Source organism: Telopea speciosissima, chromosome 6 (genome assembly GCF_018873765.1).
Source record: "Telopea speciosissima isolate NSW1024214 ecotype Mountain lineage chromosome 6, Tspe_v1, whole genome shotgun sequence".
Taxonomy (NCBI): Eukaryota; Viridiplantae; Streptophyta; class Magnoliopsida; order Proteales; family Proteaceae; genus Telopea; species Telopea speciosissima.
Genome location: NC_057921.1, coordinates 25,959,890 through 25,986,144, shown reverse-complemented (window position 1 = coordinate 25,986,144; position 26,255 = coordinate 25,959,890). Strand labels below are relative to the sequence as shown.

At 38.7% G+C, this 26,255-nt stretch overlaps 1 protein-coding gene across 2 annotated transcripts; it reads left to right on the top strand.

Moving 5' to 3' along the window:
• Positions 1-272: 272 nt before the first annotated feature.
• LOC122665259 (pentatricopeptide repeat-containing protein At3g26782, mitochondrial) lies at positions 273-2,965 on the top strand. 2 transcript variants are annotated; one of them, XM_043861362.1, is made up of 3 exons: positions 273-842; positions 942-1,495; positions 1,707-2,965. In XM_043861362.1, exons 1-3 carry the CDS (start codon positions 560-562, stop codon positions 2,748-2,750), a joined length of 1,881 nt encoding a protein of 626 aa, XP_043717297.1. In that variant the 5' UTR covers positions 273-559; the 3' UTR covers positions 2,751-2,965. The 2 variants fall into 2 exon arrangements, with proteins under 2 accessions (XP_043717297.1, XP_043717296.1); XM_043861361.1 differs by having other exon boundaries at positions 273-1,495.
• Positions 2,966-26,255: the final 23,290 nt, after the last annotated feature.

The following is a 26,255-nucleotide window of genomic DNA, read 5'->3' as shown; positions in this document are numbered from 1 at the left end:
CCGATTTTATCCACATTAAATCTTCTTAATGCCCAGTTCTGTCACTTGATCAAAATTCTGAAAACTGGTCCTCCTGTGTCACACCCCCACAATCCTGTTGACAGCCTCTGTGAGATGAAGGCTGTCGCAGAACGTGTAAGTGTTCCTTTTATTGCAAGGTGTTGTCCTGCAATGCATTTGCAGTACATGTCAATGATTGAAGTACCAACAAACACCGCATAATACAGCTACAAAGTATCCTGCTTATTGTAACAGTTTTGGGCAACTAGAGAAGTGGAACTATGCTTTCTGAAGCTGCCACTGTAATCAAGTTGAATATAACTTAGTTAGCCTTTTATCATCAAAATGTTTCCTGCTTTCCCATGAACTAGCATCAACACATTTGTGACTGTCATCGTACCCAGATTTGGCATTTAGTTCCATTGCCAATTCACTAGTCCAATCCACTCATGAATAATCACACCTCGGATTCATTTTGTCTTTTCTTTACATCTAAGAATGAAGACCTTGTAAAACATTTAGCCTTTAGTATACAAATTTAGAAAATAAAAAATATTGAATGAGGATTTCAACTTCAACATCCATTCTGAACCCAGTTTTTCCAATCTTCCTGAAACAATGGTTCTCAACCAATCCCAACCTTATAACCTTATTCAACAAATATGTCGACAAAACCAACGTGTCATCCTGGAACTCAGTCATAGCCGAGTTAGCCCGGAGTGGCGACTCTATCGAAGCTCTCCGAGCCTTCTCATCCATGCGAAAGCTCTCCCTAAAACCAGACCGTTCGACCTTTCCTTGCACCATTAAATCTTGCTCTGCCCTTTTGGACCTAACTTCAGGTAAGCAGACCCACCAACAGGCTATTGTATTTGGTTTAGAACCCGATTTGTTCGTATCCTCTGCTCTCATTGATATGTATTCGAAATGCGGTGAATTAGGCAATGCAAGAAAACTATTCAATGAACTTCCAAAGAGAAATGTAGTCTCTTGGACGTCAATGATTACAGGTTACATACAAAACGAACATGCCCATGAAGCGTTATCACTTTTTAAGGAGTTCTTGATGGAAGAGGGTGATGGTGGGAGAGAAAGTGGAGTTTTTATAGATTCTATTGCTATGGTTTCAGTTCTGTCAGCTTGTTCTCATATTTCGCAGAATAGAACCACTAAAGCGTTTCATGGGTTCTTGATAAAAAGGGGATTTGAGGGGGATTTGAGTGTTGCGAATACTTTGTTGGGTGCTTACGCGAAGTGTGGAGATTTAACTATTGCTAGGAAGATATTTGATGAGATGCCTGAGAGAGACATAGTTTCATGGAACTCAATGATGGCAGTGTATGCTCAGAATGGGCTGTCAGCGGAGGCGCTTAATGTGTTTTATGGAATGTTGAAGGATGGGGATCTCAATTTCGATGCTGTAACTCTCTCAGCTGTGTTATTGGCCTGTGCGCATTCAGGAGCGCTGCAGTTGGGGAAGTGCATACATGATCAGGTAATTGGATTTTCTCCAATTGGAGATATTTTTGTTCTTGCCCATTTATTTAATCATCTGTTGCTACCTTGAGTTGAGTAGTCGAAATAACCCATTATTTGGTGGCCCCAAGTCCTAACTCATTTTCATCTGCACCTTTGAAAACCCTGCTTTTTAAGTTAGTCCCCTTCTATTGAATATTCTAATCTTGCCATTGGATTTACTTTCATAGGTGATAAAGATGAGTTTGGAGGACAATGTGTTTGTTGGTACTTCAATCATTGACATGTACTGCAAATGTGGGAGAGTAGGGATGGCGAGGAGAGCATTTGATCGCATGAAGGAGAAGAATGTGAAGTCATGGACTGCCATGGTTGCTGGTTATGGCATGCATGGTCGTGCCAGAGAATCGCTTGAAGTCTTTTATGAGATGCAAAGGGCAGGGGTCAAACCAAATTATATAACATTTGTATCTGTTTTAGCTGCTTGCAGTCATGCTGGTTTAGTAGAAGAAGGTTGGCATTGGTTGAAAACCATGAATCAAGACTTCAATATTGATCCGGGCATCGAGCACTATGGTTGCATGGTTGATCTTCTTGGGAGAGCTGGTTATCTTGATGAGGCTTATGAGTTGATCAAGGGAATGAAAGTGAAACCTGACTGTGTAGTCTGGGGTGCTCTTCTTGCTGCATGTAGGATTCACAAAAATGTGAAGCTTGGAGAGATCTCTGCAAGAAAGTTGTTCGAGTTAGACCCAGATAATTGTGGGTATTATGTCTTACTTTCCAACTTATATGCTGATGCTGGAAGGTGGGAAGATGTGGAGAGGATGAGGATATTTATGAAAAACCATAGACTGATTAAACCACCTGGATTCAGTTTGGTCGAAGTGAAGGGTAGAGTCCATGTATTTCTAGTTGGTGATAAGGAACATCCTAAACATGAAGAGATTTATGGATATCTGGAGATATTATCTGTGAAGATGAAAGAAGCTGGCTATGTACCTGATACCACATCGGTTCTCCATGATGTCGACCAGGAAGATAAGGAAACAGTCTTGCGAGTTCATAGTGAGAAACTGGCTGTTGCCTTTGGGATCATGAACACAGTTCCTGGGACAACAATCCAGGTAATTAAGAATCTTAGGGTGTGCAGTGATTGTCATGCTGCGATTGCTTTGATAGCCAAGGTTGTCAATCGAGAGATTGTGGTCAGAGACTCATATCGGTTTCACCATTTTAAAGATGGGCTATGCTCTTGTGGGGATTATTGGTGATATTCAAATCAAAAGAATCAATTTGATTTTAAAGTTAAAGATACCATAAGGTAAATGGAATGTAAGTTGATCAAGACCACGTCAGAGAGCTTGAAATTAAAATTTGAAGTCGTTCATATCATTAAAGTAGGGGCTATATGTTTTTGTTGAGATTGATTGAATGAGAAGAAATATTATAATTTATTTTACAAATTACATCTATAAAACTTTGAACCAAAATGTACGCTTTCATTATTCATGGAGGCAGTAATTTGGCATCCCAAGAAAAAAAAATGGAGGCAGTAATTAAAAGAGTATCCTCCCAGTTTGTAATATAAGATCTGTCCATACTGGGAAAGTAATATTTCTGATAGTTAATTGATACTAATTAGGTACTGTACAAGGTAGAATTTGACGTGCCCTACTTGGATGCTTAATATGACCCACCAGACTTGGGATATCCCAGTTGTTGGATATATAGTAAGCTTGAGGTTCAGTATTATCATCTGATGGGTCCTTGATAATGTCTGCACATGTCGGTTACTAACAGCTCTTTAAGTATTTTAATTATTATTATTATTATTGTTTGGTTTTATTGCTGTTGCGCTATATGTTTACTCTGCAAGTAGCAATCCATATGGCTATGTTCGGTTGCAAGGGGAATGCAAAATTTTTTAGGTAAAGTAAAATTTACTTTTCAGGGGAATGTTTTTTAGGTGTTTGGTTTGCAGGGAAATATATTTTACATGGAAAATAAATTTCACTTGTAGATTAATATTGCTATTTTTATTTCCCGATTAATCAAAACCCATTGAATTCTCGACGTTGCGGTGCTGTTATTTTTTCAATTGAAATCTCAACCTTGGGCACTGGTTCTCTCTTTGAGAAGCTCAGAGCAAGATCAACCTTGCAATGCTGTTATTTTTTCTTTGGAAATCTCAACCTCGCGTTCTGGTTCTCTCTTTGAGAAGCTCTGAGCAAGATCAACCTTGCGGTGCTGGTTCTCTCTCTTTGAAGGTGCTGATTCTCTATCTGAGAATCTTGGAAGCTCTGAGCAAGATCGTAAGTTTCAGTAACTCTGGTCTGATCAGGTACTAGATCTTTTACATTTTGCTGATTTGAATCTAAATAGAATGAATTGAGTTCAATGAGTGAAAAAACCTAGCCCCCCCTCCCCTCCGGTGCTTTCGTCTCTTTCCTTTACTGAGCAAGATCAACCTTGCAGCCCTTGTTCTCTCTCTAAGAAGCTCAGAAGCTCTGAGCAAGATCAACCTTGCGGCGCTGGTTATCTATCTGAGAAGTTTGGAAGCTCTGAGCAAGATCGAAAGTCTCAGTAACTCTGGTCTGATCAGGTACTAGATCTTTTTCATTTTGCTGATTTGAATCTGAATTGAATGAATCGAGTTCGATGAGTGAAAAAACCCTAGGTCCCCCCCCTCTCCGGATGTCGTCTTTTTCCTTTACTTCTTTAATCCATCCTCCTCCTTTGACTCTAATCATGATTCTATAAATTTGTTCACCCAGGTCTTTAAGAAAAATTCTCCACTATTTTTCTGGATAGCTCGATCATATATCCTTCAGCATCCAACAAATAAGGAACAAACGCATTCCTTAGTTGGGGTTTTCAGTTTCTCTGCTCAATAGAGAGAAGGGGAGAGACGCATATCAATAATCAACATTTTCCCAGGAAAAAAAATTTATCAAGGCGAGAGACGCATATCAATGGTCAACATTTCAGCATTTTTAGTTTTGCAGATGAGAAATGGTTGAAAAACGTAGATGAAGTTTGGCTTCTGAGAATAGTTATCAAGTCGTCGCCTAGGCGTCCAGGCTCCTTGGTCGCCTTGATCACCTTGGGCGCCTAGGCAGGTGCCTTGCACGCCTTGGTCCGCCTTGTTGGAGTCGCCTTGCTTTTGGACCCTCTCCAACACCGTGGTCGCCTTGCCGCCTTGATAACTATGCTTCTGAGTCTTGATCTGTCAATCATCTTTTCTCAGACTGTAGATAGAGGTAGCACTTTAAACTCAACATTAACAGAGTAGACCATGTTTGCTGAAAGCTACCAATATTTTACTTGTATTGGCATCATAATCTCACTTTATGCATGTTCCTTTTGACACAGTCTTTTCCTTTTTAAATTTAATGTTATATTCTTTCTTTGAAAATATGAATTAATAACAACTGTCCATTCCCTTCTGCTTCTTCATCTAATTGAGCTGAGAAATAAATCACAATTTATCTTCTCCTTTTCTGATTAAGCTGATTTTTAGTGCACGAGTTTTTCCTTTTTGAGTACAATTTTTAGTGCAAGAATTACTCCACTGCTGCTGTTGTTTAATTTAGATATCCTTCCCATTGTTCTGGTTCCGTCAAATAATCTAATGTGTCCACCAGAACTTGATATCATGCACTTTCTCTTCCCAGCCCCCTTCCCCCTTGTAAATTGTAATAACTTAGTTTACTTCGTGAGAACAATGAAATGACTTCATTCATGTACAGCATGGAATCCTATACTCCGAACCTGTTTTCTAATTGAACTGTGTTCTGATCATTTAGTATGAAATAGGGCTTTGCGTTATGTAGGGAAATAGGGAGTAACAAAGACTCTTGAAATGCTTGTATGGAATGGTATTATGCATTAAGGTCATAGTTATCAAAGCGGGAAAGTGGCCGTGGCATTTTAGAGGAGCAAAATTCAAGGCAACACGGCCATGGCGGCAAGGCGCCTGCCATGGTGCCCAAGGCGTCCAAGGCGACCAAGGAGCCTGGACGCCATGGCGACGCCTTGATAACTATGATTAAGGTTGTATTAATAGGGAATTGCTGTACTGGTGAACTGGTGCTTCTCACTTTATCTGATTTATGGATAAGATTTAAGAGGTGTTTTCTCAAAAGCATGCTTAACCATATACTTTAATCGGGGGTTTCATGTTCCTCGGTCTTTCCCGGTTCAAGTCGGTTCCAGGGTCATACATGGGCCAGGGTTTACTCAATCTATTTAATAAATTAGGGTGGCCATGGGTTCCTTGATTTAAAAAAAGTCATATTTTTAGCTCTTTGGGTTCACTCTGACTGACATATATTGTTTTGTTCTTTCTTATTGTAGACATTAGTTGTACAAAGGTTGCTGCAGTGTACTTGAATGCTGCCCTCCTCTGTATGTTTTTCTGTACCTTGATGAAGGCCTTGAAGCATACCCATTACAGGCACATCATTCTTTTTGATTGATTATAGTAATGAAATAATAAGTAAAACATCCTTATTAACAATCAAGATGTCTTTGTTTAACCATGCTTTACCTAGTTATCTTTACTTAGGGTGGAAGCTTCAATACAGAACACAAATTTTCATGCCTATTTTAAGAACTTATAAGAGACATACCTTGACTTTATTTAAACAATTAAACTTCACCACTATGCATACATCAATACCTTGTTACATTATAGGTGTTGTGCATAGAGTACTCTCTTTGCTGTGTGTGTGAGAAGAAGGCAGCAATTTGGAATGGATGTGGGTAGGTGCCTAAAAGATTTGGACGAATAATTAAATAAAAATTTGAAAGGCATTTGTGTAAAAACTTGCAGATGTGGTGGGTAGTTGATCCCAGTTTGATAGTTGTAGCACCTGCTTACATCATTTTCTCAATATTGTAAGGTCGTTTTGTGAAAGAAAACCTTGCTTAAAGTAAAAGATGTTGTAAAAACCTATTTCTTAAGTGATCACTAGATTGTGAAAGCACCATAGTTTATGCTACATTATTTTAAGTCTTGATCTTTTAGTGACATCCAGGCAATTCTCAAAGAGAGAAGTTCCCACAATGTGTAAATAAGTCAAATAGACTGGTCTGTGTTGGGTTTGATTAAATGCTCCTATAAATAGAATCACTTCTCAAAGTCCAAACCTTCTACCAAACCAAGGTAATGAAACCCCTATTGTTGGTTGTCTTTGAGCCAATCCTGCTGGCCTTTAAGGGATGCTTTTTGATTTTGCATCTCGGCATCAGATGGTCCAAGCTCCAATGTCATTTTTTCTTTTGAGGCTGTGGGAACATTTATTGTTTGGTGGGTAGAAAAGACCAAACACATTTCCATAACAGATTCCTGTGCTTGGGCCTAATGGAGTTTTTTTTAAATCCACATAGAAAGCTCGTGATAGGCTGCATACATTTGCCCCTCCCAGACCCTGCAGTAGCAGGAGCCTCGTGCATTGGGATGCTTTTTTTTTAATAGAAATCTCTTGCCTCTGCTAATACGTTGGGAGTAAATGGGATGCTGGGGGGGGGGGGGGGAGAGAGAGTTTTCTGAAGTTCCAAAATTCAAAGCTTCAGCCTTCTAATCAAACTAGGTTGGAGACTCTTAAACTCTAGGTCTGATCCTTGGGGCCAAATCCCACAAGCTAAATACTTCCCAATTCCAATCAAGGTGTAGTCTTGCATTATCCTGGGTTTGGAAGGGAATTTACACCATTTTAACTGTCCTTAAGCAATTTGTATGATGAGTTGATGACCCACTTGTATGGGATTTTCCATTGGTTTTGTCAGTAGCTCATTTTCTCAGGATAGAGAATTCATTTTTTTCAAACAAATTTTAGAAAATTATTCAATATATAGTAATAGAATTAGTACATTAATCCTAAGATAAATTAGAAAAATTATGGTTCCTACTTTATAGTAAAACACAATATATATGTTATAATGAACACATTATAATGTAGGATCTTTTCTCCACCCTGACTAAACTCCAATAATTTTCACCTATATATGGTGAATTTTCATTCCTTTCTCAATGGTCAAATCTTATTATACATTTATACTCAAACAGGGGAATACTAGGAGGATATGCTGAAGGATCCATAGGGATTCAGGCCATTGAATCAATAGGGTCCACCCTGGGTTCTTAAAAAATGGATCCTAAAAATCCACTCAACATATTCCATACCCTAATTTACTCAATACAGTTTGTCTTGTTACAACAAATAAAGGGAGGGGAAGTTTGTTTTGAAAAAAAAAGAAGAAAGTTTTGGGTCACTAGTAAGAAACTCTTCTAGACTGTTGGAGATCTGAGATGGTTAACATTTAGCAAGTTAGAGATTAGAATTTGCGTTAAATTTTTTTTTGAGAGATTTAGATATAGATCTGATGCTTATCTCTTCCGGCCAGCTCTAATCTTTGCCGTAGTTGTACACAGGTAGTATAGTACAAATCTAATGGTTGAACAGATTTCTCTTTAAGAGTGTGGAGCAACGGAGGGGGTGAATCTTGAGATTTCTTGATCGAAGCCATTGATATGGTAAGATAAATACAAAACAGCAATTTTGGTTGTTTATTTTATAGAAGAGCGATTTGATTGTCTTTAATGGTTGTATGGTTTGACTAACTATACATATTTACTCCTATTGCTAGGATTGTGTTAGCCCTGATGTGTTGACAAACATTTCTTGTCTGAATGATGAGAAGTAGCTTTGTCATACAAAAGCAATATTTGTATGGGGGGAAGATTTCCTAAAGGGGTCTAAAAACCTTTGTCATACAGCAGCAGTACTATTCAAACAGAAATAGTTTTCCATTGACATGCAACCAGCAGCATTTAGGTCAATTGGACTTGAGGGAAGCACCGGAAGGTTCTCAAGCTTTTCATAGCTGTGTATGTCAAGTGCCTTGAGCTTATTAAGCGTGTTACTATTGGTATGGGAAATCTCAAACTTTCCCAAATGCAAGGAGGCCAATTTTGTTGAATTCCAATTTCAGTAGGAATCTCAACCACTTTTTTTTTTTTTTTTTCCTCCAAACTGATTGTTTGACTTTTCTAATTTTTTAGGTTCGAAATATCTGATAATGTTTTCATTTACTAATTATCTTTAGATTCTAAAACCCTAAAACTAGATGGTAGCTTTGGAAGGAGTTGGAGGTTTGGTCAATTTCTTCTTTAATTTAAGCATTGCACTTCATATGTGTTAGACATCAACTCCCTTTTGTCATTGTTGATGCAGCTGAAAAATGCAACTGAGAAGGACAAGAAGAAGAAGAAGCGGAGGAATTAACTGATCCAAGTGTAGCTTCTTTTGGAGACACAGGATTTGAGTGCAGCTTTAAGCCTTTACTGACCACAAGTTTAGACTGAATGTTTGTTGCAAGGCCGCCTACATTTTTTTTTTCATAAATGGGTACAAGTGAGGAATTGTGGATGGTTATTGATTTACTGTATCAAATCAGTGAAAATTATGGATAGAAGGGAGGCTGACGGTTTAAGGCACTGGCCTTACCGATTTACTTTCAGTGCTTTGATTAATTTTGTATGTGAAGAACTTGAGATTTAGAAGTAGGAAAGGGAAATGGAAAAAAGTATGAACAAAGATGTGTATTCTGTTGCTTCTATTGTAGAAGAGTGTTGCTACATCTAATATTTTAATCTGAAAAAGTGCTGTGTATAAAATCTGAATAGTTGTTAATGGAAGAGAATTTTCTTGCTTTATGATAATCATCATACCTATGTCCATTGATAGTTGTAAGCTGTTATTGTCACAATCTTTTGAAGCAATATCAACCACATTGGTTATCAGTTGCTTTGGAAATATTTCTTTTCACATTTCTATTATTATTATAGCTGGTGCTTGTATATATCTTGAGTTTTTCCAATATTTAGGCCATATTTTTGGTTTGGTTAACCTTCTTTTGATTTTATGATCCTAAACCTTTGCTCAATTGAGATTGGAAATGGAACTAGAGAACAACTAATAAGAGAGGGAAGAGAAGGGAAATAAAAGAAAGCATAAAATTGATACTAAAAATAACTTTGCTTATTTTTTTTGTTAGCTGACTATGAGATTGTTAATATTCATGCTTAACATTGGCATGGTCAAAAAATGAATAACAAGTTCATTTGGTTACAGTTATGCGCATTTAAGGGCTTAATTAGCATAAAATACCATTTAAAGCTTTGTTTTAATTGTTCCAAGGCCCCAAAGGTGAATTCTGAGATATTGCCTTGTTCCTCTTTCTTTGTCATAACTGAATGATCAGTATCAGGGAAGTCAGATGTTCCCTTGTAGATCTGATCAACTGATCAGGGAAGTGGGATCCCCTTCCAACTCTTTTATTTAATTTTTGTTTGCCTTTTTTTTTTTTTTTTTTTTTTGATGGGAAAAGAAAAGATATATTAAGAAATAAAAGATAACGACTGTACAATATTGTTGGATTGGTGTGTGGTTTGTGTGATTACACTTTGTTTCATCAAAAAAAAAAAAAAAAAAAAAAAAACTGTATCTACTCTTGGTTAACATACATATATTTAGCAAGAGCACAAAGTAAGGAAAAGATTAGAACATCAGGATTGAAAACAAAAAGACTATAATTTTTGATGTTGTAAGAATTGGGTTATGTAAGATTCCGCACCTTTGTTTAAAAAAAGATGACTATAATACCATAACATATCAGTGGATACAGAAGGATCTTCAAACCTTGCTTGCAACAAATACATTGTACATAATGCCTTAAAGATACGGTACGATATGTATTGATAAATATCAGTGGATACGATATGTATCAATTAATATCAGTAGATACGGAAGGATCTTCAAAACTAGGTTGTAACAAAATGAAGCCTATGCGAAAACAAGAGGAAAACCCCACGAGAACTGATGCCCAAGCAAGTTGTATTGTCAACATAAAACTCAATGGAGTACTGTAACTTAATAACTCCCAAGAACTTCCTTAGAATCAGTGGCTTTTGTTTTGAGCATTTCAAAGTGTCATGGAGATCCTTATTCTCATTCTTTAGTCTGTCTAGCTAAAAATAAAGATCTTTAATGATTTCTCTATGTGCTTCTTTTCTAAAGTATCAACTCAGTTTGCTGATGACCATACACTTGGAAACTTTAGAACTGATTCCAGACCACATACCTTCCCTCTCAAAACTACCCATTGGGATATATCTACTGGTTCCTCTGCAATTTGATGCTAAGGTACTGTTATTCTGGATGGAGCCAATTGTCTCTGGTTTTGCATCAATTGAGCTTCCAATGACTCCTGCGGCTCCTCTGTAGCGCGACACAGCGTGTAGCGCACATCCAATGGTCTACAGTGCATGGGAACACAGCCCAACAACCCACCTATGTGTTGGGCTGCGTGCCCATGCGTTGCAGACCGTCGGATGGTGCGCGACACAGTGAGGACCCAAATCCCCTTTGCTGCTGCTATGATGGTTTTGGACTTTGAATAAAAGAGTTCACAGAAAACAATGATTCTGATTGGATGAAATGTATCAAAAGATCAGCTAATGTAATCTATGAGGGGAATTAGGAGTCTAGGTTGTTATGAAAAGTCTTTTAGGAGATTACAAGTCTTGGTGTAATATCATGTTTCAGAAATTGGATCGGAATCGGTAGAATTGACTGACCATGATTCCTATTAATGTTGATTTTGCAACCTCTTTTTGAATTGGTCATGAATGTTCTTTGGTCTTTATTTTTTAATTTATATTTATTTTATTAAAAAATAGATTTAAAATTCTTTCTAATCATATAATGATTACAAAAATTGGACGGTCAAATCTCCTGTCCCAAAAGTCAGTGAAAACGTGATCAGAACACAAGATCACATAGGAGACCTAACCTAGGACCAACCATGTGGCACCCCCCCCCATTAACACTATTCAAATGGTAGAGCCGCCAACCCCTTGGACAGCTCCACTAATCCACCAATACAAGATCTAGGGGTTCCACCATTTTTCTCTCTCCGCACCTTTCCAATCCCTATAAATACCTCCTAGTACTTCATTTCAAAACAGAACTCAGAACCATCAGCCTCTGAATCCTTGATTCTTTTGGTTTTTAGTGCTCTGTTCTCTCTCCTAGATTTATCCCTTGGAAATCCAAAAAACCCTAGAGAAGTTCTAAAATCCAGGGAATTCTGTAAAAAGCCAGTGAGAGCGAAAATTCTGCCTAAAATCCCAAAAATACCAAAAATTCTTGAAGTGCCCCAAGAGTGTAGAATTTCTTTTGGAACGCCGCAAAAGTGCCGGAAATCTTTAAAAATCCCTGTACCGACCCAAGAAAGTCAATTTTCTCTCCTCCCAAATTTCACCGGGAAGCTCCAAATTCCTCTCCTATCACTTTTTTTTTTTTTTTTACCGTAGAAGTGCCAGAAATTACCTGTAGATGCCATATAAGCCAATTTCAGCCCCGAAAAATGGATTTTCTCGCTTATCTTTTATTAGTCCAGGGAGTGACAAACTGATCTCGAACTATTGCAGCAGTCCAAAAATTCTCGAGAAATCACCCGGTAAGCTCGTTTTGGGCCCCCAAAAGGTATTTCTCTCTCTCCACTTTTACGACACATATTTACTTAATTTTTTGCATAGATTGTGAATATGTTGTTACTTTTAAGTAATTGTGTACTTGGGTTAGGATCAGACCCTAACCCAGGTTGTTGTGCTACATGAAATAATGTGCCATGTAGCTTATTTATTACATTACTGCCATGATATAATAGTATTGCATACTTAAATATATGCTCCCAACCCCTGGTATATAGTGATGGTGTCGGTCTTTTTCCAAAATATATATTTGGTACACCTTTAGGCTGCTAAACTTCTGGAAAGGATTAGTTAGACATTATAGAGGTTGTCTTCAGGTCCAATCTTGTAAAAACCAGTGGTTAAAGGATAGTCAAAACCTTGAGAATCTTCCAAGTCATGTACTGGGAACTACAATTGACTTAATCCTTGTCTAGGGTATGCAGGCAGTCTGACTTAGTCATATTTATTCATAACCATGCATTCATATAGTATTACCTACATTTAAATACATATATATCTACATATACGCTTACATGCATTTATACCATGATCCCCGTTCAACCTGATTTCCTAACCATCTGGGTGCGTAGACAACTGGGTGACCTTATGCTTTAGCTCGGTTACTTACCCATATACATGTTCCCCCCCCCCATACAGACAAATGCATACAATAGCATATATTAGAAGTAGGCAATACAACAGGAAGACCTAGTTGTCTATCTTAGGTCAACTTTCAAGCAGTAACAAGAAAGCACACTGTCTAAGATCAATTAGTGAGTGTTGTGTCAGGAAACCTTCGGTCCTGTCCACGCGGGTTGAATCTGCAAAAAACCGAGTGAGCAAAGGAGCCTGGTGTGGCTCCGGCCAAGGTCTCTCCGATGCCTAAGTCAGGTCTCCGTTTTAGCAGCAGTTCGATCTTGCAAAAAGTGAGATGAGCATTTGAGCTCCATACCTGAGTATTTATAGAGCAATGATAGGGTGGTGGAGAAGAGTCCCTATATGGGAAGAGTCCTATTTTTGGTTGGTGTCCTCCAAGCGGAGTTATATTCGGAAGCGGACTCTTCACTTGGTAAGAGTCCTTATTTAAGTGTGATACGATTCCGTCGTTGGATAACGGCCAGATTCGGCTGGTTCAGCATATCCCGTGATTGTCAGGATGTGCTGACGTTGTTCCATGATTCAGGCGAATTACGATTATCGCAGGGCTCGGTCCAACATATCTGTCCCTTGGCCAATTCTGTAGGGGTCGGCCTGGCTGTCGATTAAGGTGTGGCCGGCTTGGTTGCAGACTTAGGCAAGGTCGGCCTGGTTGATGACCCTAGCGAGGTTGGCCAGGTTGCTAACCATAAGGGCTCTACTATGCTACTGATCAGGAGGACTCGGCCACGTTGCCGATCATGAGGACTCGGCCACATTGCCTATCATGAGCACTCTAACACGTTGCCAATCAGGAGGGCCACGATGCCGATCAGGAGGACTCAGCCATGTTGCCAATCAGGAGGACTCGGCCTCGTTTCCAATCAGGAGGACTCAGCCTCATTTCCGATCAGGAGGACTCGGCCACGTTTTTGATCAGGAGGACTCGGCCATATTGCCGACCGTGAGGGGATCCTTCTTTCGTTGACCCGTCTTCCCCGATTAGTCAGCTTTTGGATCTTTTTGGGCCACGTTCTCTGACTCGGCCTAGGCCCAGTAGGTGCCATCCATTGATAGGCATCCACTGATAGGCCGCTATTTTTATGGTTTATCAGTGAGACTAATTATCCTATGAAATGGTTCACACAAAAAAATCAATCATCGAACAGACGGTTATTGGGGTGTCCAAGGCCTTCCCAAGCTGTAAACTTAGCACTTACTCAGAACTATGAAATGATCAATACCTTATCCATTAGAATCAATCCTCCCCACTTAAAGTAGAAGACATGTGTGGGTCTTTGACTCTAATCTAGATGACGACTCCGACAAGAAGTACAAACTGTGTCTCTTCCCAATTTACGATCTTACAACGGTTCCTAAAGAGGCGATTTGGGTGAGGGAAGATATACTCACTTGTAGGTTCTCCCTGATAACCTTCCTTTCCAGTTGGAAACTTATAACAACTCCTAAAGAGGTGAGTTGGTATGATACAACGGTTCCCGACTAGGCTAGCCGGGGTGAGGGAAGGTTGGATGATCGTGGCCCCTTAGGATGTATATGTTGCACTATCAAGTCTAAAATAACCAACGACATCCGACATTGGAGAAGGGTGGACAATGTTCCTATGCCTTTGTAGTCACAACACATCTATACCCCCACATTATGTCCGGTGAAGCCCAAAAGGCCTGGTCCCTGCCGACTTGTGTACTGGCCAACAAACAGTTGCTAGCTGATGGGACCTGAAACTAGGCTGGCCTTATCGGCATGTATTGGCAGCCAATGCTCAGGCACCAGTCGATATATTGGATGGCTGGTGACAAACCAGTACTGAGTAACGACTCTTTTCTGTCCATTTTTCAATTGTCATATTGTGTACCGGTAACCCGATTGAGGTTACCAGTTGATTGGCAGGGCAAAAATTTGTCTGCTAAACCTAAATTTTGTGTCATACTTTTAGTTCCTTTATGTCCTATTTAAAGACCAAGTGGGAGCCACTTCAATTGCCCTATGCCTTCCATTGAATATCCATTTTGAGTCATTAGTGGCCAAGTTTGTTGAGAATCATCATTGTACTTCTATTTTGCATATTCACCTACTTAAAATTTTTTTCTGTTAGTGCTTTAACTTGCTATTTAGATTTTGAGTCTATTCTCTTCATTTCAATTTTGAAGTTGTTAATGTTGAGCCTAGGATACAACTAGGTTTGAGTGTGAGCCCAAACAATTGAGTTTGTGTTGAACCTGAAAAAGCATGGTAAAGGTTGATCGAGTTATTCACTATAGTATAAACTCCAAGAGGGTGCCTCTTTGTAGTGGATGTAGGAAAGTAGCCAAATTATTCTAAATCCTTGTGTTTTATTCTCTCTTTCTCAATTACTATTTGCATACCCCTTATTTTACAACCTCTCCTTTTTACCAAAAAAATAAAATGAAATTTATGTCTCCTTTAGGTTAATCAAAGGTTAGTGGATCGATTAGTATTTGTTTTCACCCTATTTCGGTCAATGGACCGGAATTTATTTTAATCAAGACTGATCTGTCAATCAATGACCAGGAAAAAATCAATGACTAGAAAATGGTTGATGACCAGAAAACAGCCAGTGAACGAAAAAACAGTAAGTGACTAGTGAAATTTGCAGTGACTGATAAACAATTAGTAACCGTTGAACATTCAGCGACGGATGAACGGTCAACAGGGGAATGATAACCAATCTTTAAGGAAGTAGGTAGTTGCAAAACCACCTGGTAAGTGGTAACTACCAGAAACCACCGAAACTACCAAGAATGACTATAAAAGAAAATTTCAAAAACGAAGGAAGAGATCCCCCAGATCAACACAACACTTTTTACACTTCTTGCATTTTACAATCTTTATTTTATCTTTTTATATGTAGTTTTTGTTGGAGTTGGATTCCGGCCCTTAATGTCTTATTAGCCCATGTTTTAAAAGACGCTCATATAGGTCTCGTTTGGAGAATAACTCCAGCAATATGTCTTTTGGCCCATGTTTTAGAAGACAACCATTAACATCAAGTTGTAAGCTTCAACAGTTTGTGGTTGACAGAGTTGTAAAGGCTTCAACAAATTGGCAAGTGAGTGATTCGGTTGTAGAGTAGTTTAGTGTAATTTAAATACCAAGTTGTAAGCTTCACCAGTCCGGAGTTGGGGAGTTGTAAAGACTGCAATAGAAACGTTACTACACTTAAGCAATTTGATTTCAAAGTTTTTTTTTTTTCCCTTCTTGGCATTGCAATTTTACATTTAAAAGTCCTTAGAGCAATTAAGGCATTGGAGAAATCTCACACATTCTTGATTAGAAGTCGGAAACTCATCTCTTGAGTTCTTGCGACTCTGACACGCCCGCACATCTTCAACCCATACGTTCGATCGTGCTGGTGCCAAAAATATGGTCAACAATATTAAAATGGTCATATTTTATTTTCACCCAATGTATCCCCTCTTGAATTATCGAAGGATATTGTCTTACATGTGTCAGACAAGTTGGTTCATCTCCATTCTTTGGATGTTGATTTATGTAAGTCGAATTTCTAGCGTTTTGCACACATGATTAAACAAGCTTCTTATTACCTTTAAAAAAAAAAAAGAATTATTAGATTCAACCAGAGATGATAGAGCTTTAGGGCTCCGCTCACTCCTTTTCTACTCTCACCATTCTCAACCTGTCTCATGCCACAAAACACTTCCCTCTCACTCTCTCTCATTATCTCCTCCGACTATCTTACAAGTGCAGCTAAGATTCTTGAATGAAAACCATTCTTGTGCGGCCTGAACCGCACAAATGGAATCCAAGAGAGGTGGATCCCACTCTTAGATTCCATTTGTGCAGCTCAGGCCTGCACGAGAATGGTTCTCGTGCAAGAACTTGAGCCAGCCTCTTCTCTTACAACTTCCTGTTATATTAATTCATTTTGAATAGGGACAAAATCCCAAAAGCCAAGATCTCCATAGGGCGTTCAAGAACACAACCAAATAAATAATAGAAAATAGGGATAGAACCACCAACCTTGTTTTGCATCCATAACGATGATGATTGCAGTGAAAAATAAAGAACAAGATCTAGGTGCTTCCCCTCTATTCCCAAAGTAACTGGCATGATGAGAATACCGTATGCACAGGGATGATGAACATTGAATATCTCCCTCTGTGTCCAGAATGCACTCCTCAATAGAGATTGAGAATAATTAGTTGTTATCGGTAGAGGGGGGGACCTAGCTCTCTTTATATAGTAATCCCTATAGGGTTTGACTCATCACAGTCCCAATAGGAATCTATCTGCCCACACTAAAGCCAGTCTACATAGGATTCCTAATACAACTCAAAGACCCCCTTAATTAGACCAATACTATGATTAGCCTGAGTTTTACTTTATTTAATATTAATCCATATTAGGAAATATGAAATTATATTCCAAGTATAATTCTAACATTCTCCCACATGGACTTATATTAAATCACTCATTTTTAAAGAGATTTAAAAATAATTTTGGCCAAAACAAATCACAGGCTAACAACCCTTTAAGAAAACTTTATGTGCACATTTTTAAAAACAAATTGGTCTAGAGGTCATATTAGAAAATCAATCCTGTTCCGTAGAGTTTTAGACATCGAATCATGGCGGTAACTGCATCTATGATTAAGCGACACAGAGCCTTCCATGGTCACGAGAGCCCTCAACTCTGCTAACATAGATGCAATGTGGTAGTGTGGCAACGAGATAATATTCACATAGTGATTCCTTATGTATTATCTATTTGTCAGTCCAAAATTTCTCTTCTTTAAGTGGCACAGGCTCACTAGAGAAATAATCTTTATGATTCCAACGAATCTGTATGTCTCATCTTAAATAACTCGAATTTTACTTTATGTGTTACAAAACATACCTTTAGGCTAATAACTTAATGCTCCAGCCTTGCTTAAGGTTAACACATTTCTTAAGTCTTTAAAACCAGATATATATATATATATATATCATGTCAATAAATAAAACACCCATATGTTCAAAAGAAACTTGCATGCAATGACAACTGATATATATAAGCCAAGGTTTATCACACGGTAAAAATTATAGATGAAAAGAAACTTCATTTTACAATGGGGCAAAACGAACTCCCACTAACCAATTGCATCACATGATGCACCTAAGCCCATGTGATGAACACATTTATGTGTGAAATCTTAGGGCATAAAGCATATATTTTACCACATTAGACAGAGTTACTTTGGTGTTTTCTTGTGTTTTTCAGGTTTTGGGATATTCTGGACTATCGGGAGCTGCATGTCCCAAGTTTCACGTAAAGTTATCATTTTTTCTTCCATGACTGTAAAGAGGACTAAATTTGGAGCAAGTTGGACGTGATCGAACGTAAGTACGCATTCGTCTAGCCCACCATACAGTTGATTATTCTTTTCAGCCCAAGAAAGGATAATGGGTCAGAAAGGAGCTGTAGTGCAAGCCCATAGTCAGTCTACCACTGCCCAAGGACATTTTTGACATTATAGAAGATATTTCTAAGCAATGGTGGAGATCTATTGCAAGTACAGGGCCGTTTTGGCAATTTTACATTCTTGAAGAGAGAGAAAAATTGCTACCCACATGGAGGGACCCACACTGCCATTAGATTCCATTAATTTTGAAGGCCCACAAGGTGTCCACGATTTTTATGGACTGCATTTAATGCCCCATGATTTTTAGAGGACACATTGGGGATTTTGTTATTTGGTTGAGTAAAATCCTAGTCATCATTATCCTAGTCATCGCTCTCTCTCTCTCTCCAATTTTTTAAGGGCATTCCTGGAATTTCACTTGGGATAGATTTATTTTGAAAGATATTTTCTCATCTATGGAAGGTTGAAAAATCAAAGATGCTTTGATTTTATTGCTTGGAGAAGATATCTACAAAGAAAAGGAAGCACAAGTTAGAATTGGAAATTTACTTTTCTAGAAATAGAAGATTTATGTAAACAATATTCTCTTCTTTTCTTCTTTCTATTTTTTTTCTTTTTCTTAGGAGCCAAGGCAATGTAAAGGAGGAAGGAGAAGAGAATATTATCTTTTCTTAGGGAATATTTCTCCTACACTTCTCTCTTCTCTCTTCTCCCCTTTCCCCTATAAATACCCCTACCTCTCTTGTAAAGTTTGTTCATTAACTTAGTAAAAATTTTCTTCTCTTCTTTGCTTTCTAAATTGTGATTTTTGGCTTTCTAGTTTTTAGTTTTAATTTCATAAGATTAGTTTCTTTTAAGTTCTTAGTTTTGATTTCATGTTCTTAGTTTTAATTAATTTCTTAAGCTTAGTTTAATGGTTGTGATAGTTCTAGTTTAAAGCCTTCGAGTCTAAGCTCCTATGTTGATGACAAGACTTGGAGATTTAGAAGAGGAAGCAATGGTGAGTTCATGCAAGTATTCATTCAAGCTTCTTTAATCAATCCGGTTCAAGCACATCTAGGTTCGCATTCTCTAAACTCTCAATCTCATTCTCCCTCTCCTCTATCTCATACTCTCTTTCTTCTTCTTCTTCTCCCTCTATTTCTTTTATTTTTCTTTTATGTGGTTATTTTGTTTATGTGGATGTGGATATGCGGCTACATTTTTATTACTTCCAATTTGCATTAGTTTGATTGGTTTCTTTTATTCCTCTCAATTTGCTTTAGTTTAATATGTTAGATGCTTGTGAGTAGGATCCGTTAGTTTAATTCAGTACTTTAATTGATTCGGTTCACTTTGCATTACTTTTAAGTTAGTTAAATAGAGTGGCGTATATCTCCTCGTGTTCGACCTGTAGCTACGATTGACCTATACACTTGTGGTTTTATTATAACTCAAACAAATTTTTGGCGCCGTTGCCAGGGAGATTATTGTCCATTTTATTTATTTGATTTTTAAGTAGTTTGAAGTGTTTTAGTTTATTATTTTCTTTTCTTTTTGTGAAAAAAAAAAATCAGTATTTGAAAACCTCTTCTTGTTTCTCTTCAGTTTCAAATAGTGTGCGCCCAATCTAAAGTCTTTCATATGCTTCAACCCTCCATCTTTTGGTGTCCCTCATAGGATTAAGTTACCTATGACGCTACATCTTGACTTGGTTGGGTGGATTGGCATGTGACTTATCTTTGGAGGTGATCACTCTTGATAACAGGAAAGCGACATAATGAGAGCGTTGGAAATATAAACGTATAGTAGACCTCCACTCTACATCAGAATCCATTTGGAGTCGATCGTAGGTGGCTATAGAAGACTATACGGGTTCCCTTGCTGTCAACCTATATGGCATCCTTACAGCTTTTGAACCATTATTTCGATTTTTGAGGGATAGATGCACTATCTATCTTGGGCTCCCTCTTGTTTTTAGTACTTTTTCTTAAGTCTTTTATTTTTCTTCAATTTTTCTAAAGGAGACCTCATATCTGTTTGGGTGGCTATGGTGTGGACTCGTGATTCATCTAATCGTCTTATTAGAATACCACCTTCTCCACTACCCTTAACCCCACTGTTGACCATGGGGGACCAACAACCCAAGACTCTTAAGGATAGGTTTTACCCTACTAGGGCTACACAGTCTTCTTGCATCAAGTTACCACCTGTTATAGGAAACAATTATGAACTCAAGACCAACTTCATTAGTATGCTACCCCACTTCCATGGGATGGCCAATGAAGATGCATATCCCTTTCTTAGGGAATTTGAGGAGGTCTGTGTTCTAATTAAGGTCCAGAATTTGACTAATGATGTAGTTAGGCTTAGGTTTATACTTTTTGCCCTGAAAGATCAAGCCAAGAAGTGGCTCTATGGACTGCCAACAAACTCCATTAATACATGGGATGAGTTCACCATTGTCTTTTTGAAAAAATTCTTCCCTCTTCACAAGACCAATAAGCGCTTAAGAGTGACATCCTCCAGTTCAGACAGAAACCACATGAGTCCTTTTCTAAATTCATGGAAAGATTCAAGGACCTCCTCTTAGAATGCCCTCACCATGGTTTCGACTTGTGGCAGCCATGCCAAATTATTTATGAGGGTATTGATTATCAGGCCAAACAACTTGTAGAGTCAATGTGTCTTGCAGGCTTTACTTCTTTTTCTGAGGAAAATAATGCATGGACATTCTTAACCAACTTGGCTGATCAGACTAGGGAATGAGAATTTTTTTAAGAGGCTGAAAGGACCACTAAGGGGTATCTCATTGAGGGTATGCCAGCCAAGGAAGCCAAACTTGACAGCCTCATAAAAAGGTTGGAGTCCATAGTTCTTAAAGAGTCTATACCAATTAATCAGGTCAACTAGGTCAACCATGTGTCAATTTGCAATTGGTGCCAAACACCTGGACATATTTTGGAGGAATGCCCCAACACTTTGGTGGGCAATTCCAGCACTGAGAATATAAGTGCTTTCTACCAAAATAACCCATATAACAATACTTACAATCTAGGATGGAGAAATCACCCCAATTTCTCTTGGAATCAAGCGAACCAAGCAGGCCCATCCAACTTTAACCATCAAGGCTAGCTTGGTGTCCAAAGGCCCAAGTATGCACCACAAAGCCAAGGAATTTCTCCTAACCCCTTTCTCCCTCGTCCTCATCTAGGACCTTCTATAAACTTTGCTAGGCCTCCTCTCCTTGCACCTTATCAGTAACCCCCCAGGGTTTACCAATACAGGAGAGGCACCAAGAATAGGTGAGATTGAGAAAAGAATGACTCTTATGGAGAAGCAACTCACCCAACTTGTCACAATTTTGCATGAGAGGGAAATAGGAAAGTTACCTAGCCAACCTGAGCCAAATCCTAGGCATCAGGTTCATATTCAGCAAGGTACCCAAGCTCCTCCACTTAATCCGGTACAAGGCCAACAGCTTCAAGGGCCCTCCAGCTAGGTTAATGTTGTCTATGCTTTAAGGAGTGGCTTTGAGTATCAACAGGCTAGTATACCTTAGTCTTTATCATCTCATACTCCTGTTAACTCTCCCCCTTCTGAAGAGGCCATTATAGTGCCTACTGTTCCAGGGTCGTCTGATGAACCTGAAGATATTTTAGATGATTTGGTTGAGGAAACCAAAGATGATTTTGTTGAGGAAGTTAAAAAGACCAACCCTGAAAGAATTTATATCCCACTTGCCCCTTTCCCAAATAGGTTGGTTAGCAAAAAGTCTCCTTCTGTGGAAAAGATATTCGATGTGTTCAACCAGGTTCAGGTGAATATCCCATTGTTGGATGCCATTGTCTAGATCTCCACTTATGTTAAAGTCCTCAAAGACTTATGCACCCAAAAGCGGACCACCAATGTGCCCAAAAAGGCATTCTTGGCTACTAACATTAGTTCTCTCATCTCACAGCCAGTAGCAGCCAAGCATAAGGATCCTGGCAGTCCCACCATCTCTTGCACTATAGGCAATATCACTATTGATCATGCCTTATTAGACCTTGGTGCAAGTGTGAACCTCTTACCCCTTTATGTTTACCAACAACTGGGATTGGGAGAACTGAAATCCACCATAATCACTCTTCAGCTTGCAGATCGGTTGGTTAAAGTTCCTAAGGGAATGATTGAGGATGTCCTGTTGAAGATTGGGAAATTTATTTTTCCCGTGGATTTTATTGTTTTAAATACCCAACCTACTGCCAACTTCAAGGACCAAATCCCTATCATCTTGGGTAGGTCATTCCTAGCTACCAGTAATGCTTTAATCAATTGTAGGAATGGTCTCATGAAATTATCTTTTGATAATACTTCTGTTGACTTCAATGTGTTTAGGTTGAGCAAGGAGCCTGATATGGATGAAGAGGTGCATATGCTTCAAGGATTTTTCGATGATATTGATACGTTCTTTGAGATTGATTTTGATTCAGGATTTCAAGAATGTATGCAGGAATTGGAGGGTATTGATGATACCCCCTTATCTGAGGTCTGGAGCATCCAACTACCTTTAGAGCCCCTTAGACTCCTATCCACCTCCATTCCCAAACCCTCTATTATTGAGCCCCCCACATTAGAGTTGAAGGCATTGCCCTCCAATCTCAAGTATGCCTTCCTAGGACATGATCATACTCTCCCTGTTATTATTGCTACTGATTTGACTTCTATTCAGGAAGAAGAGTTGATTAAGCTTCTAAAGGACCATAAGGAAGTCATAGGTTGGACCATATCTGACATCAAAGGTATTGGCCCCTTCATTGTTCAACATCATATACATTTGATGGAGAGTTTCAAACCTTCTAGGGAACCCCAAAGGAGGGCTAATCCTGTGATGAAAGAGGCAATCAAGAAAGAGATCCTAAAGTGCTTGGATCATGGCATCATTTATTCTATTTCTGATAGCCAATGAGTGAGTCCTGTGCAGGTTGTGCCTAAGAAAGTAGGAGTCACTGTAGTTGAGAATGCTAATAATGAGTTGATTCCAACCCGTATCCAAACAGGATGGAGAGTGTGCATTGACTATAGGAAATTGAATGCGGCAACATGGAAGGACCACTTCTCCTCGCCTTTTATTGATCAGATGTTAGAGAGACTAGATGACCATGAATATTATTATTTTCTTGATGGTTATGCAGGCTATAACTAAATTCCTATTGCTCTAGAGGACCAACACAAGACCACTTTCACATACCCTTATGAAACTTTTGCTTACAGGCGTATGTCTTTTGGGCTTTGCAATGCCCCTGCTACATTCTAAAGGTGCATGATGAGTATCTTTTCTGATATGGTAGAGCACTTCTTAGAGGTGTTTATGGATGATTTTTCTATTCACGGCTCTACCTTTTCTAATTGCTTGCATCATCTCTCTTTGGTTCTCAAAAGATGCATAGAAAAGAACTTGGTCTTGAATTGGGAGAAGTGCCACTTCATGGTGAAGTAAGACATAGTTCTTGGTCACATTATGTCCAAAGAGGGGATTAAGGTTGATAGATCTACGATGGACCTTATTGCCAATTTACCACCACCCAAGAGTGTGAAGGACATTAGATCTTTTCTTGACCATGCAGGTTTTTACAGAAGATTCATCAAGGATTTTAGCCAAATAGCTAGACCTCTCACTTCCCTTTTAGCAAAGGATTGCCTATTTGATTTTTCTATTGAGTGTCATAAGAGTTTTGGGCAATTGAAAAGAGCATTGACAAGCCCCTATTATGCAAGCTCCAAAATGGACAGTGCCATTTGAGTTTATGTGTGATGCCTCTGATTTTACTATAGGGGCTGTTCTTGGGCAAAGAATCAGCAACTTGCCCCATGTGATTTATTATGCTAGTAAGACTCTTGATGATGCACAGCTTAATTATACAACTACTGAGAAAAAATTTTTAGCTGTTATGTTTGCTTTAGAGAAATTTAGGCCCTACTTGGTTGGATCACATGTTATTGTTTACACTGACCATGCAGCTATCAAATATCTTGTGCAGAAGAAAGATGCCAAGGCTCGCCTCATTAGGTGGGTCCTTTTGTTATAAGAATTTGATCTTGAAATTAGAGATAAGAAATGGTGTGAAAATTTGGTTACAGACCATCTATCCCGATTGCCTAATTCTTTGACTGTTGATTCTCTAGTCAACGAGAACTTTCCTGATGAGTATCTGATGGCAGTGTCTAGTGAACCATGGTTTGCTAATATTATCAATTATCTGGTTACGGGTGTGACACTTGCACATTGGTCCACCCAAGATAAGAATTGTTTCTTTTCACAGGTTAAATATTTCTTTTGGGACGATCCTTATCTTTTTAAGACTTGTCCGGATCAAGTAATCCGGAGATGTGTTCCTGATCATGAGCAACAATCTATCTTATCTTTTTACCATGATCAGGCTTGTGGAGGTCACTTTGGGCCTAATAAGACTGCGACCAAGGTTTTACAGTGTGGATTTTATTGGCCTAGTCTGTTTAAAGATGCTTTTACTTATTGCAAGGTGTGTTCTTCATGCCAATCTTTAGGACGTCTTTCTAGGAGGAATATGATGCCCCTCAACCCAATGCTGGTGGTTAAGGTGTTTGATGTATGGGGTATTGATTTCATGGGGCCTTTCCCTAACTCTTTTGGTAACCTGTACATATTACTTGTTGTGGACTATGTGTCCAAGTGGATTGAGGCTATTGCTTGTACTACCAATGACCACAAGGTGGTTATGAAATTTTTGAAGGAGAACATCTTCTCCCATTTTGGTACTCCCCGTGCTATCATTAGTGATTGGGGCAAGTATTTTTGTAACCGGCCTTTTGAGGCCCTCATGAGGAAATATGGTATCATTCACAAGTTGGCCACACCCTACCATCCCCAGACTAGTGGCCAGGTTGAGGTTTCAAATAGGCAGATAAAATAAATTCTTGAGAAAACTATCGACCCGAACCTCAAGGATTGGTCTAACCGGTTGGTAGATGCTTTGTGGGCCCATAGGACAGCCTTTAAAACCGATCTTGGTCAATCTTCGTACCGTCTGGTGTATGGAAAGACATGTAACTTACCTGTTGAGCTTGAGCACAAGGCCTTTTGGGCTATCAAGAAGATTAACTTTGACCTACCCACTGTAGGTGCCCATAGGAAACTCCAACTATTTGAGTTGAAAGAGCTTAGGAATGAGGCATGCCTGGATTTACAAGGCAAAACCCAAGGCTTTCCATGATAGGCACATTTTGAGAAAATCTTTTGAAGTAGGCCAAAAAGTTTTATTGTACAATTCTCATTTGAACATCTTTCCAGGTAAGCTACGTTCTAGATGGGATGACCCCTATATTGTTCAAATAGTTTATTCTCATGGGGCTGTTGAGGTTGCCAATCCTAGTACATGTGCTACTTTCAAGGTTAATGGCTAAAGATTGAAGCCATATATTGAGATGCCCACTCCACTTGTAGAAGAGGTCATGGATCTCCATGAGCGTCTTTACCTTGCAGAATGACCTCCTGGTATATTTACCCTCCCTTGTCCTTACTCTTTCTTTTCTGCATGCATTGAGGACATTGCATAAATTAAGTGTGGGGGGTGTGTTGGACTTTATTTATGAATTTTGATTGTGGCGGTAATTTGGTTTTGTGTATATGTTTCTTTAATTGCGAAGCTAGAGAAAGAGGGAATTAGGTTCCCTAGCATGCAAAATAATAAAAAATCCCTTTTCAAGGATGGTAGTTGGTTTGTATCCGGTGATGGGGATTGAGTTTGAAAATATGAGTGCTACTTCATTTGATGGTTAGATTCCTCTATGTGTTTATGGACCCTTTTGATCTTTTGGCTAGTAGTTGAGACTAATTTGTTTATGGCAAGGCAAGGCATGAAAGTGAAAGAGAAAAAAAAAAAAAAAGAGAAATAGAAAGAAAAGTGGAATTCCTTGGGACTAGACAGGGCACTGTGCCTTATGAAGCAGGGTGACTTGATCAAAATTCCTTGGAAGGAAACTCAAAAAAAAAAAAAACTCTTGCATCAATGTCTCAAAGTCTTCATAGATACATGCAAAAAAGCGAAGCTACCAAGTATTTGGGTATCTGGTGTATGCTCCACCATGTCATTCAGGGAACAGTAGTGGAGTAGAAATAGAGTTTGTGAAAAAAGAAAAAAAAAAAACTTTTGCCTTAATGCTTGGAAAAAAAGAAAGTATGGTCAACAATAC

Excerpts from the sequence above, each read along its gene's own strand:
- LOC122665259 (XM_043861361.1), top strand. The coding sequence starts at position 560 with ATGAGGATTTCAACTTCAACATCCATTCTGAACCCAGTTTTTCCAATC. Across the intron at positions 1,496-1,706 it reads GGAAGTGCATACATGATCAG|GTGATAAAGATGAGTTTGGA; the intron begins GTAATTGGATTT and ends TTACTTTCATAG.